The sequence below is a fragment of the Limanda limanda genome, chromosome 18 (assembly GCF_963576545.1).
Source record: "Limanda limanda chromosome 18, fLimLim1.1, whole genome shotgun sequence".
Classification (NCBI taxonomy): domain Eukaryota; kingdom Metazoa; phylum Chordata; class Actinopteri; order Pleuronectiformes; family Pleuronectidae; genus Limanda; species Limanda limanda.
The window spans coordinates 22977404-22991170 of record NC_083653.1 but is presented as its reverse complement, the minus strand read 5'-3'; the positions used below and the strand labels follow the sequence as shown (position 1 = coordinate 22991170).

The 13767-nt window shown below is 39.8% G+C and overlaps 1 protein-coding gene across 1 annotated transcript; it reads left to right on the top strand.

Annotated features, from left to right (window-relative positions):
- The first annotated feature begins 2208 nt into the window (after window positions 1-2208).
- On the top strand, window positions 2209-7788 carry gja1b (gap junction protein alpha 1b). Its single transcript, XM_061092140.1, has 2 exons — window positions 2209-2302; window positions 4572-7788. The coding sequence occupies exon 2, from the start codon at window positions 4588-4590 to the stop codon at window positions 5752-5754; it is 1167 nt and encodes a 388-aa protein (XP_060948123.1). The 5' UTR covers window positions 2209-2302; window positions 4572-4587; the 3' UTR covers window positions 5755-7788.
- The last annotated feature ends 5979 nt before the right edge of the window (window positions 7789-13767 follow it).

Below are 13767 nucleotides of genomic sequence, written 5' to 3'. Positions count from 1 at the left end.
GATTGAGCTTGGCATACATGAAGGGATAGAAGGTGATTTAGTTTGTCTATTTTAAGCCTAATACAAGTGTCCCATATTACCAAGTGACCTTTCCAAGACTATTAAATTCGGGCAGAATTGTCTTTTTTGGCATAAAGAACACACACAGCTGTGCCATGTCTCCTCTGGGTACGGTATCCTAATTAGGAAACATCTTCAGGATTATAGAAAGTTATGTAAAATGTTGATCTAATGTGTAAAGCAGATATTGGAATAAACTGTAGAAGTCAAAATTGCAATTTTTTTCCTGAAATTTAGTTATCTTTACATAGGTATACCGGCAAATGGAACATACTACAACTTTGGTGGTTGTTACTGACTCGGTTGTGCAGTGTTCAAGTACTTCAACAGAACTAGCCTAGAAGTCATAGACTTCTTAGTTACCAAACACAGTGTTAATTATGAGTAACTGTCATAGCGATTGTTTATTATCATACTGATTTGAAGAAGCTAAGTCTTCATTAGAGAAGGTCCACCGTTTTATGTGTTTGTGAAGGAGGTGAAAGTGTATGTGCATGGTCGAGTCACACTCATGCTGGTGTGTCAGTAAAACACCAGGGGGCAGTGTCGTATTGAAACTTTACCCCTGACAGTTAGTTCCACCGTATTAGCGTCATAGCATGAATCCCATTCTGTCCATCCAGTAATTGTGTCACAGCTTCACTGAATGAACGCATAAGAATTTCTGTGTAACCAATCTGAACCAACTTGTGTTGTCCATAAAACAGACGATGAAATGACGGCCACCAAGGCTTTGCCAACTAGTTAGGATTTAGTTTGTGTGAAATACAATAATATCAGTAGGGACTACAGGAAGTTCACAAGCTCCGCCTCCTACACGAACTCCTCTCCTCAGCATTTCCTACTGTCGTCTGTTCATGTCTTCCTCCACAACAACTACATATGGTTTCCTGTACAATAAGTAATCATAAATCGTATTTTATGTATTATTATGACATTTTAAATATGGACATGAGTACAGTATAGAAAAGATACATCATGAATATGAAAATAATAAACACATTTACAGAGAAAAATAACACATGGGTAGCTCAAATAAGTCGGTGACCATAACATCAATACAGCAACTTAACAAGTTCTAGCTTCTACATGTATACCTTAAAAAGAGAAAACAACAATGGATGTATGATAGGCATAGGCACAATTAAGTCTAATAATTAAGCTCACCAAAAGATATTTTAACAGTTACAAAATATGAACAGAAATAGATTTTTGGTAATATATAAATCTAATAAATTAGTTCATGGGTTGCATCTTCACATCTGTGTAGCCTGCAAGAAAAACAATAAGCAATTTGTATATTTCCCCAGTCAACACTGGCTATGAAGCGAGCCCCTGCCCCTAAACTACATGCCACTGTCACACATGTATCAAAGTCATGTATCAAAGTAATTTTCTCTTCCAAGAGAGGAGATGTGACTTGTTCTTCGTCAAACTGTTTGTTGCAGTTTTGCTCATTTCAGGTCAATGAATGGATGAAGAAAGAACAACAGCATTAACATAAACAATAAGACTTCATGATGAAAGTCTGACATCCAGTGAGGTAAACATTTATTTGACTCGATTTCCAGACTCAATTACTGTTTAATCAAAACTCCATGTCATTGAAGATATATATCAATTGAATCAGTAGAATTTTTACATTTTACTGAAGCAAATGCACATTGATCAACTAAACAGGGTGTAAGAGAAGAAATAGGCTGTTATCTGTGATGGCTTCAATTGTAAGATGATCTGTGGTGGAGGAGCTTATGTGAACCACTGACACATCATATTTGAAATGAAAGCTGCCTTTAGCTGTAAGACACGCGGAGTGCATGGTTCAAGTATAATGACAGAACATGAAAATAGCCCTACTTATGTAAAGTAAGGTACTGGAAAGTCCACATAAATTAATTTCGTTCCTTTACTGATCAGACTTATGAAGTACATATATTTCTCTCTCTCTCTCTCTCTCTCTCTCTCTCTCTCTCTCTCTCTCTCTCTCTCTCTCTCTCACACACACACGCACACACGCGCGGGTGCGCGCACATACACACACGCGCAAACAAACAGGGTCTTGACGTAGAGATCAGGTGACTGGAACTTCTCTGACTCTTATAAGGGAGGTTTGACAAGTTGGACTCATTCTCTCAGCTGCTGGTCCCAGACATATATCTGAACATCGTCAGGCTGTTTCTGTTCTTACAACTAGCGGAAAAAGTCCTGGTGGGCCCTCTGCTGTCTCTCTTCAACTCTGCGGGTAGGTTACTAAGTATTTGTGTTGGACAGTGAGAAAAGACGCTTCTCTCTGTGTTCTAGAGAAAAGAGTCAGAAAAGTTCCGGTGCGCTTCACAATACATGCAGTGCAACTTTTTCTGCAGCTTCTCATTGTTCAGAGACAGGGGCTCTCATCCAGAAGAAGCAAAGTGTGCTGAATGAAAATATTTGATTTTATTTTATAAGGTTTTATTCTTTTTTTGGATGAAATTCTGAAACATGTTACGTTTAGTATTTTTTCTAACCAAAGCTGGTTGCTGTTGTGCTGCATTTGTGCTGTAACTGGACTTTTAGTTAAAGGTTCTGGTTTACATGCAAATACACTTTTCTCTTAAAATACCGGCTGATTAGCCCCATGACACCAGAAAGAGTTTAAACTGCCGTGTTCAGTAATGTGGAAATATTGTGTCCATATCCAAAACCCTCAAATGGCTCATTGTGCTGGTCTCTATTGTTCTGCTTTGTCTTGTTCAGTTCCACCAAACAGACACACTCATGTAGAAAATGGCGGGATGTTCTCAGTATAACAAAAAAATTTCAACTTTTATCTATGCTAATCATGTTTCACTCCTTAGATCCATAAACCGCAGGCAAACAAATAATCTGTATATTTCCCAGTTCACAGGATTCAGTGTACATAGTTTATCACAAGATAAGTGGGAGCACATGCAGTTAGTTTGGCAACGTGTGGGTCGGACTGGAGGTTCCTACTTATCCACATTATGTCCCTGCTCTCTGATCTAACTGTCTTCATGTGTGTCTATTGCAGCCTTTTGTTCTTTGCCTCATATGTTCTGCTCAAACTCTGTAAGAGCTCTTCAAAGCTTTTTCCATCTGTAACCCTTATCAGATCCTTGATTTCAGATTTAACTGTTGAGTTGTGATGTTAGAGTGAAACATAGATTCAATCTTTTGTTTTAATTTTTTTCCCAATCTGGTTTGTCATTCAGTTCAAACTGCGCTCTGCTAGAATCACTGGTAACTGTTTAGAGATGACTCAGAAACCACCTTTTAAGGGCCTCTCCTTTGATACAGATTATAATTTATCCATTTATTTTACAGGTTTTTGTACATTGTGTTTTGTTAGTTCATATTAATAAGTGAGCAGTATTATTATTATTTTTTTCTGAGGCTTGCGAACTTGTGTTGACACTGTTTCTTTGACAGGCCAGTCTGTCAAAGCTTTGGACTTAACTGCGTCACACTGGTCAACAGGAACTCAGCTTATTCCATACTTAAGTCAATGGGCAGATTTTCCCACAGGAAATGTACTGTGTATCTGCAGGATGTCTCTGTAGGGACTGGAGAAAGAAGCTCAACACTGGCCTTACTGAATAGATTTAGAGTCAAGAGTGTCTGTTCAGCCACAAACACTTATCAGATTGGGTACACAATCACGTTGGCTAAGACATTAGAATTCATTAGATTTTCTGGTGTTCTCTGAGACCTGCCCAGCAGGTCGGTCTGATGCTGATCTCTGCGTCTGCTAGGAGCTTAAAGCTTTGGTATTTGAAGCAGAGGGTTGAGTCTCTGCAAAGTAAGAATAACAGCAGAGGGTTGAAGACTGATAGAAGTTGTACAAACTGATGTACATATTAAAAAGATTGGCCTAAAAGTTATGCAAGACAACGATTTGCAGGTATTCTCATTTGAAATAGTTTGAATGGTAGAGAAAAATGTTACCGAGATATGGGTTGCTATATGAGTAACACTGACTAGACTGACGACTGCTCAAGATTGAGAAGCCTATAGGTATTATAGGTTATTTTAAGATGTAAAATTTTGCAGGGATTTGAATTTAGAAATTAACATTATTTGATCGTACATTTTTCCTTCATGTAACTTTTTACCATCAGTTTTCACTGAAAAACTGCCTTGCATAAATTATTTTGCTGATGTGAGGATTTTGATGGGAATAAAGGTTGTTTGAAACATTGAGGTGATAGAGCAAATAAAAAGTTTCAGTTCATATTTTCACATCATTACATTGATTTAACAGGCAGTGTTGCATAAACTGAAAAAAATATCATCTCTGTACCTGCAATCAATAATTTGATTAGCTTGAAATTTCTACTTTTGTCAACTGCAATAACAATGCTGTTTAATCACATAATGCTACCAAAACAATGAAATGTTATGACTGCTGAAGATGTCAATCTTCCCTTAAGGCCCAAAGTAATGTAAGGAGCATAGTTGATAGTATGTGTACATTATTGCTCAACAGTTCAATATTGTCCTCTTTTTCTCACCAGCAAACACCCATTGAGAATGGGTGACTGGAGTGCTCTGGGTCGTCTGCTGGACAAGGTCCAGGCCTACTCTACTGCTGGGGGAAAGGTGTGGTTGTCAGTCCTCTTTATCTTCAGGATTCTGGTCCTTGGTACTGCAGTGGAATCAGCCTGGGGAGATGAGCAGTCTGCCTTCAGATGTAACACTCTGCAGCCTGGTTGTGACAATGTCTGCTACGACAAATCCTTCCCCATCTCCCACGTTCGCCTCTGGGTCCTACAGATCATCTTTGTGTCAACGCCCACACTCCTCTACCTGGCTCATGTCTTCTATCTGAATAGGAAAGAACAGAAACTTAATAGGAAGGAGGATGAGCTTAAAGCGGTGCAAAATGATGGAGGTGATGTTGACATACCACTGAAAAAAATTGAGTTAAAAAAGCTTAAGTACGGCATTGAGGAGCATGGCAAAGTGAAGATGAAGGGGGCTCTCCTCAGAACCTATATAGTCAGTATTTTCTTCAAATCCACATTTGAGGTGGGTTTCCTGCTAATCCAGTGGTACATGTATGGTTTCACCCTCTCTGCAGTCTACACCTGTGAGAGGGCCCCATGCCCACAGAAGGTGGAGTGTTTCCTTTCCCGACCCACAGAGAAGACTGTCTTCATCATTTTCATGCTGGTGGTATCCATGGTGTCCCTGCTGCTCAACATCATTGAGCTTTTTTACGTGTTTTATAAAAGGATCAAAGATCGTGTGAAGGGCAAACAGCCGCCCACTATCTACCCAAGTGGAGGGACCTTGAGCCCCACCCCTAAAGAACTGTCCACCACCAAATATGCTTACTATAACGGCTGTTCTTCCCCAACTGCCCCACTCTCACCCATGTCCCCCCCAGGCTACAAGTTGGCCACAGGGGAGAGGGGAACCGGCTCATGTCGTAATTATAATAAGCAAGCCAATGAGCAGAACTGGGCCAATTACTCCACAGAGCAGAACCGGCTTGGCCAAAATGGTGGAGGCAGCACTATTTCAAATTCCCATGCACAAGCCTTTGACTTCCCTGATGATACCCAAGAGCATAAGAAACTGTCGTCATCGGCAGGACATGAGCTGCAGCCGTTAGCTTTGATGGACGCCAGGCCCTGTAGCCGGGCCAGCAGCAGGATGAGCAGCCGAGCCAGGCCAGATGACCTGGACGTGTAAGCCCTTGTTCTTCCTCCTCCCACTTCCAGCCAGATAATCAGGAAAAACTCAATCACATAAGTTCATACTAGAGGTGGAATTAACCTTATCCACTGTCATTAGCATAACAAGATTATTAGTCAATCAAATAAAAACATTAAGATTTATTATTTACCACTGTCAGAGTCAATATTTGTTGAGTAACTTTTACCACAACATTTTAGTGGAGCTAAGCCAGCTGTAAGAGAACAGAACCGCTTCAGGAATGGTGTAGTCAAACATAGGCACTCCATAGAAGCAGTCACTGATCACTTCAACCCATACCCAGTTTATCCAGTATGAATCTGAAACTCCTAATTCAGCTTTATAACCCAGACCATGTAATTTCTCCATTCTTACCACAGGCTGCAACCAGTTTGGCCTAACAATATAACTGAATTGTTTTTAGTTCTTTCCAAAATAACCCATATGAAAGGTTTTTTTTTCTTATCACCCTGTGGTTAAGTAACTACAACTACCTAGTTGAGTTTTTAAAAGGATGTCTTTTATGGTTGAAAACAAATGCGGAGTTTTGCCAATAAATAAAAGATAGGATGTAAAGTGTCCAGTGTAGAATTTCTGCTGAATGATGTCACCTTAGAGAGGACAGACAATTTCTCGTACATCACAGCAGGTCTCTTCTGGGTAACATTTAAACATAGGTCAGGTAAGGACAGTCCCTTACTTATGTACTGTATAAACCTGTGTGATCAAGTGCCTCTACTGATATTGTTTTATGGTCTAAGCCAGCTCTTACAGTTTGTTTCTGTAATTAAGAGAAGTGTATATATAAATCAACACTATTAATATTTTTGTTCGAACGTATGTCCTTATTGTCTTAACCCAGTTCTCAATTAAAATCACATGTTAGTCTCTGATTTCACAACAAAGACAGGACTCATGTGTTGAAAAATGTGTTTAGCTTTCGGCTCAACCTTTGCATGTAAGTCGGAGTTTTGAGGATAATGATTTATAGCAGTTGTAGGGAATATTTATTTCTTGCCATCTATAGGACACATACTACTAGGAAGAATTGACTACTATCCAGTTTCTCATACTGTCATAAAACATCAACTTCCCAACAACTGTATATTTATTGACAGTAAAAAACATTTTTATTAGTAACTTGGACTGTTGTTTCCTGATAAACTTTGAATTTATGTGGTCTTATGTCTTCATTTTCTTGTTTAATATGTCATTTGCAAGTGCGAGACAGGCAGGGCTAAGGGTTCAGTCTTCTGTTGGTAGAAAACTCATCTGCTTGTATATGGTCTCCATCAAGAAGACCTTATAAGTGTCATTAATCGAACATGTGTCTTCTCTTTTTTCATCATTTATGAGTGTTGGAGAAAGACAGTAGAATGATTATGTGTTTTACATTTTATGAATGAATACTTTCTTCATTCTTTAGGTAATGTTTTGATTTCAGACTGATTGCTGCTTGAGAAATAGATATTTAGTACTGTACATCCAGCTTATTGTGTCACTATAAAAATGTGAGTTTTTAGAAGATATATCTGGACTAATATCTAGTCACTTATATCAAAACATATGCCAATTTAGCTTCACAACTACACAACAGTAGGATAATTCTCAATTTGGGCTTCCTTTCTCTTTAGTGTAATTTTCTTAATTGTTAATTGTGCATCACTTTGTCGGTACTTACATGTGTCATGGATTTTCAGCTACAATGGCATTTGCACTGAGATGTAATATGATGCACACAGTAAGTGTTAAGAGTTTTCTGATACACATGTTACTAATTTATTTTATAACACAAAATCACTACAGTGCATAATATCAGACATCTGACACCAGTGGTTTCATTGACTGGTTCTGTAAGAGATGTCTTCTATTGATAGAACATGAGCAATAGTCATTTGTTGCAGTTATTCAGACAATGCTAATCCATGGGGATCCACTGTTGTACAGTGTAAGTGCATGATAGCAACCCATTAAAACCCATTACCTGTACCTGTGAAGAGCAATTTTAACCAATAAATATTTTCTCTCTTATTGACTGATTGCTTGGCTTCATTTCAAGTCATTCATCATCATCACTGGGGTTTGAGTAAGTGTTAATTTACCTAATTTTGATTTAGGTTAAGGCTGTCTTAATCATTTTTCCATGTTCCATGTTTCGGTATTGACAGTTACAGGAGTAAGTGTTCGAAAATATGGCACTGCTGACCTGTTAGTAGCATATGGTAATGTTTCTATAATTTATAGACATGGTAAATGGTTTTGTATTTATATAGCGCTTTTCTAGTCTAATGATTACCACTCAAAAGTTCTTTACAGTACAGTTTTACATTCACCCATTCACACACACATTCATACAGCGCATCTATTAGCAGCACTTTGTTGTTCTATGAGGGGCAATTCGGGGTTCAGCATCCTGCCCAAGGAAACTTCGGCATGCAGATGGGGAATACTGGGGATCGAACTGCCGACCTTCAGGTTGGAGGACGTCCGCTCTACCCCTCAGCCACAGCCGGCCACATGGTGAGATGTATGCAACCAATTAATTCGTTCTCTCTGAACTCTGTTTGAATATAGCTGCTCACAGTCTTTACTGCTCTGCATACAGTACATTATTCATTTGAAGGGCTTAACTTGAGACAAGCAGCAAAAAATTGAATTCAGCAGGATCCAACAAAATTTTAAGCGCTCTTAAAAGTAAACTTCTTTGTTTTGCTCTAAACTTTATTGTAGAGGAAAAGCTCATCAGCAGATCCATTTTGTTGGTTGAATTAACACTGCAGTTTAAACAGACCCTACCCTTTTTGACATCTTAGATAAGAAAATATTTTTAACACATCTTTTTTGTGGTCCTTCTGGAATACAGATTGAAGTTCAAAGATAGAAGTTTAATTTTAACAGCTTTTTGATTCTGTATAATTAATTTGCCTAATCACAGCACTGAATGGTAAACAGTCAAAATTGATATCTTGCTTTTCTGGTCTTATTGACCTCTCGAAATGCAGATTGTCATAGACATTCATATACAGAACTTTTTCTTTCACACACAGCATTCACACACTGCTGGCACACAAGTGCCCCTCCTAATCACTGTCTCTTTATTGGATTTTTTAAAATGTATTAAATTTGGTGTACTATGTATTTTCTATTTAAATATGAAATATGAACTGATGTGCATTTAACTACTAAGGCGAATATACTGATGTATACTCTGATTTATAGAGACTGTCATGTATAGTCCTCTGTGCTGAATCTTTACTTTGCACTTTGGTACTTTTTGCTGACTTAACTTTTACAACATTTAAGGTGAATTGCTTATTGAGCTTGAAACAGAGGAAAACTTTGTCCAGCTAATACTGGCAAGGCCTTCTGAACACCACATAAAGTCATGATCCAGATAATGGGGGTTGATAGGACTCCGGAGGTATTCAGGCCTAAAGCTTTGATAAAGGCTTTCGAGAGACAGTTACATTTCATAATATAAACGGACACAGCTCTTTTTCAGGTCTCCAAGTTTCCTATTTAATCTTTCCACGGCACTAAATTAAAACACATGTTTGCAGAGCTGAGCTGCAGCTTGAAGACCACATGTGGCTCAGAGTACGAAAAAGAAAGGGGGGCATCAACCTTTAATTAGTGACTTATTCATTTGAATTTCTTAGGAAGCTGATGCTGGCCAGTTCAAGATATGTGAAATTATCCCTTTATTTCTTTTAGAACAAAATGATGCCATTAAAACCATTGTTATCTGGTAAGTAAAGACAGAAGAGTGTGGTGGGTTTAAATATCTTAATAAAATACAACATATTAGACTTCGACAAGAAGTCCTGGACTTACTTTCTGCTAAAACCTGTAATAATAATAATTCAACCGTTGCCATCTTGCCGGTGTCTGACTCCTCCTAGTTCCTGGTTAACCCAAATATGGGCATAGAAGAGGAGCTGAGCCGGGCCTCATGAAGACTGACAGCTGAGCCACATCCACAGAGCTCAACGTTACCTTGTTAGCTCAGGCTAAAGAGCTTGGCTACATGCCACCCGCTGTTGCTAACCTGCTATCGCGGCAGTTCTCAGGATGGTAGTAGTCTCCCCAATGAGCTTAACTAGAGGTTAGTTAGCCTGAAACTATACAACAACAAAATGTATTTATCTATCTATTATCATAATCATACTACATATGCTTACATAAGTCAAGTTGTTTTTTTAATTTGTAATTGAGGTCATATTTTTTTATAGTTTATATAAATAAGCTACATCTCTGAGTTGTGCCACTTTATTGTGTTGCGCATACATTTTGATACAGGCGTGTACAACCATCATATGAACACCTCATTTTTATAGAGAGTTGGTGTAAGCCATCAGGCCGAACTTCCCCTTCCTACAAAACCTGACAGAGAACCTGATGGCTTCCACTAGAATCAGGCATTATCCTGCTCATCCTGATGGTTCAATTCAATCCAATTCAATATTGTATAGCGCCAAATCATAACGTACATTATCTCAAGGCACTTAACATAGAAGGTCAAGACCTTAAAATATATAGAGAAACCCAAAAGTTCCAACAATGAGCAGGCACTTCGGAGAGAAAAAACTCCCCTTTTAGCTGGAAGAAACCTCTAGCAGAACCAGACTTAATGTGGGCGGTCATCTGCTTTGACCGTTTGTGGTGAGCAGGGAAAAATTAGTAGGAGAGGAGATATGGGTGGAAAAGCAGGGAGAGAAGAGAGAGAGAAGGGGGGGGAGACCAGGAACGCTAGTGCACTATCAGATTTCAGCTCTGAATAGTTATAATGAAAAGATAAGAGTACTAAGATGAAGCTCAGCGTACATTTTGTCAGGAATACTTTCTGACGACCACTCTGCAGTCCCTGGTCCTCACCATGCAGAACATTGACCCTCGTCTAAAAACCCTTTCGAATTACGCCTGGGTTGATAATGCAAATAAATGAATAAGCTCAACGGTCAGAGAGCTTGATTTCCTAAAGCAGACATAACTGACGCTTTCATAATACATCCTTCGGTTAAATCATTCAGCATATGGTGGGAATCAAAGTTTATTTTGCAGTGCGCCTGATTTTCAGGTGTAGAGCAGGCTGAGTACTTAAGTACTACATATTATGCCCATTTTACCACAATATGATATGGTTCCTTGGGGTCTTAATGAAATGTCTGTAACATATTTTGGTCAAAATACCACAAGGATCATTTAAAACAGCCCTCCTCAGATTGACTTGTTTTGAGTGCAAATCTTGTGAAAATAAATAGCTGAAATTCGAGGACTAGTAGCAGGAATACAGTTAAACGCAAGATGTCACAACCCTTTTTTCACCAGTTTATTTTCAAATCCGGCTGTTAAATCTACCAAATCGAATTTCAAATGTTTCTTCTCCCTTTCAAGATCGTAGACAGTCCCTCACACTCTCTGTTCTGCACAGGATGCTGTCAGTGCTCAGAAACTGCATTTTTGCCCTTGCATAGATTTTCTCCTCGATGCAGTATTCCTATCAGCTTTCTGTGGAGTTTTAAGGATCTGTGAACATGTTCCCAAACATTTAATCCTGATGTCAACATTTGTTTCTCCGACCCTTATTTTTCACCCTGCTCACTACAGACTCCAACTAAAACATTCTAAATGTAGTGGTGTTTGTTCAATCAGACTGGCTCCCCTTTTGCTCATTAAAGTCTATAATACATTTTCTACAAATTAGACCTACTACTAGCCCCCATTGTCCTCTATTCCTCCTCCCGGAAACTTGCCAGAAAACATGGTCCATCACCATCTTAAACAAGTCCTCACTAAAAGCAACCAATTGCCCGAGCGCTATTCAGGATAGGAGCTGATTTTAATTCCTGTTTGTCAAGCTGACTGAATTTCTGTGCACTTGTCAAATAAACATTGTTAAATTGTGAATCAAGTCTCTCCTGTTTTAAATGTTATCAATGATAGCAGGAACAATTAATATAATAATGAATTAATAAAAAGTATTATTGTTAAAGAGATAGCAGCAGAGAGAGAGACTGTTCTGTCCCTCAAATGTGTATTCTGTTTAGTTATACAACAGCTTGCCCTTGGGGCAGTTTAGGTACATAACATTGCCAGGGGTCAAGGTGTGAATCGCCCGTAAGTAATTCAGGGTTAGTTTATTTGCGTTATTTATAGACGTTGTAGCGTTAGACATTCCTGCAGCAGTCTATCGTTTGTCGGTCACCAGTGTGGTTAGCTTGTAGCTTCTCGTAGCTACTATTCACAGGAGAAAATAGTCAGCACACCTTCGTCTCTTTGGTCTGTGAACTCAAGACTGTTTATTCTGTGCATGAGCACAACAGCATCCCAGTGCATGCAGGCACAACATGCTATGTGACATCACTGCCTGGGCTATTTAACATGGCATTGCTCCTCATATTATCAAATATGATCAACACTCCCACTCAAAGACATGTGTATAGCTCTCTATAGTGGTAAATGACAACCAAAAATACATAACTCCAAAATAAAACATTTGGTATACTGGCAGTGTTCTAAAAACTTCAAAACATTTTCATCTGCCAGTTCACATTACTCTCCAAACAAATACCCCTTGAAACTCTCAATCTTAAGGCCGGTGCATGCTTCTGCGTTGTCAGGGGCCCGCAGGCACGCAGCTGTAACGCAGGACTCGTTCTCATTCATGGTTTTCCAACCGTTGCGCCTGTTGCCATGCAATTCCCTGCCAGAACACTAGGCACAGTAATGTTTTTTGTCGAAGTCGGCTCTTCTTCCTGTGTTGCACGAAGAAGAGCTATTTATTTACATCGCCACGGCGGCTCCTCAGAGCCTTTTTCTGGCGGAAAAATCCGCCGGTTAGTGACGGGTTATACTAGTGGACATAGTTTCGGATCTCTTCTGCCAAGTGCTCTTCTATTTGGTCCATATTCGTTCTTCTAAATCTTCCGTGGTTTCCGGGCATGAACCGGAAATGCGACTCTGGAAATGATGTAGTTAGCAGACCAATCACAGCCCTTGCGGGCGGGTGACGCTTGCGGGGCTTTGCCGTCTAGTTAGAAAAATTGGCCGACACACGTAAGGACGTGAGAAGGGCCGTGAGGAACCCGGAAGGGCTCTTGCGTCTCCGGGCCCGTGAAAACGCAGAAGCATGCGCCGGCCTTTAGCCTTTGTCACTGACTTGGTAAAGACATCAGCAACCATGTTTGCAGTAGGACAGTATTCTATAGATATTTTCCCTTCTGCGTGTGCAGACCGTACAAAGTGATACTTTATATCTATGTGTTTGCTTCTCTGACTGCATACTGGGTTTAAGATAAAGCTATCGCCCCCTGGTTGTCCTTATATATCTTTACTGGTACATGCTGGTTACTACCATCTATTCCTCTAAGTCAGGGGTGTCCAAACTTTTTGTCCCGAGGGCCACATACAGAAAAAAATACGAAGGACTGGGCCACTCACGCCACGCCCCCCTGCCCTGGAGTGGACTGTTGACAGTAGCGTCGCTCAGGGCGGGGGGGCGTGGCGTGGTGGCGTTCTGAGGGACAGCTAGCAAGTCAGCAAAGCAATTCACCGCCAGACCACTAGGTGGAGTAATGTTTTTTGTCGAAGACAACCTTAGAGACACCTTCTTTGTCGACTGTTTATTACTTTTTCTGGAGGACAAATTTGTCCCTGATCTTTCTACACAGCTTCGTCGACCTGCAAATCAACGTCAGCCGAGATAAAAAATGACATGTAATCTCCTTCCAGGAATTGCAGGTCATCTGCATGTCCTTGTATTTAGTCAGTGACGGGTTATACAAGTGGTCATACTTTCAGATCTCTTCTGCCAAGTGTTCTTCTATTTGGTCCATATCCGTTCTTCTAAATCTTCCTTGGTTTCTGCCGGTATTATGGGGCATGAAACCGGAAATATGACTCTGGAAAGGATGTAGTTAGCGGACCAATCACAGCCTTGCGGGCTGCGTGAGGCTTGGGTAGCTTTGTCGTATAGTTACAAAAATTGCTGAACGCCCGCAAGCACGAAAG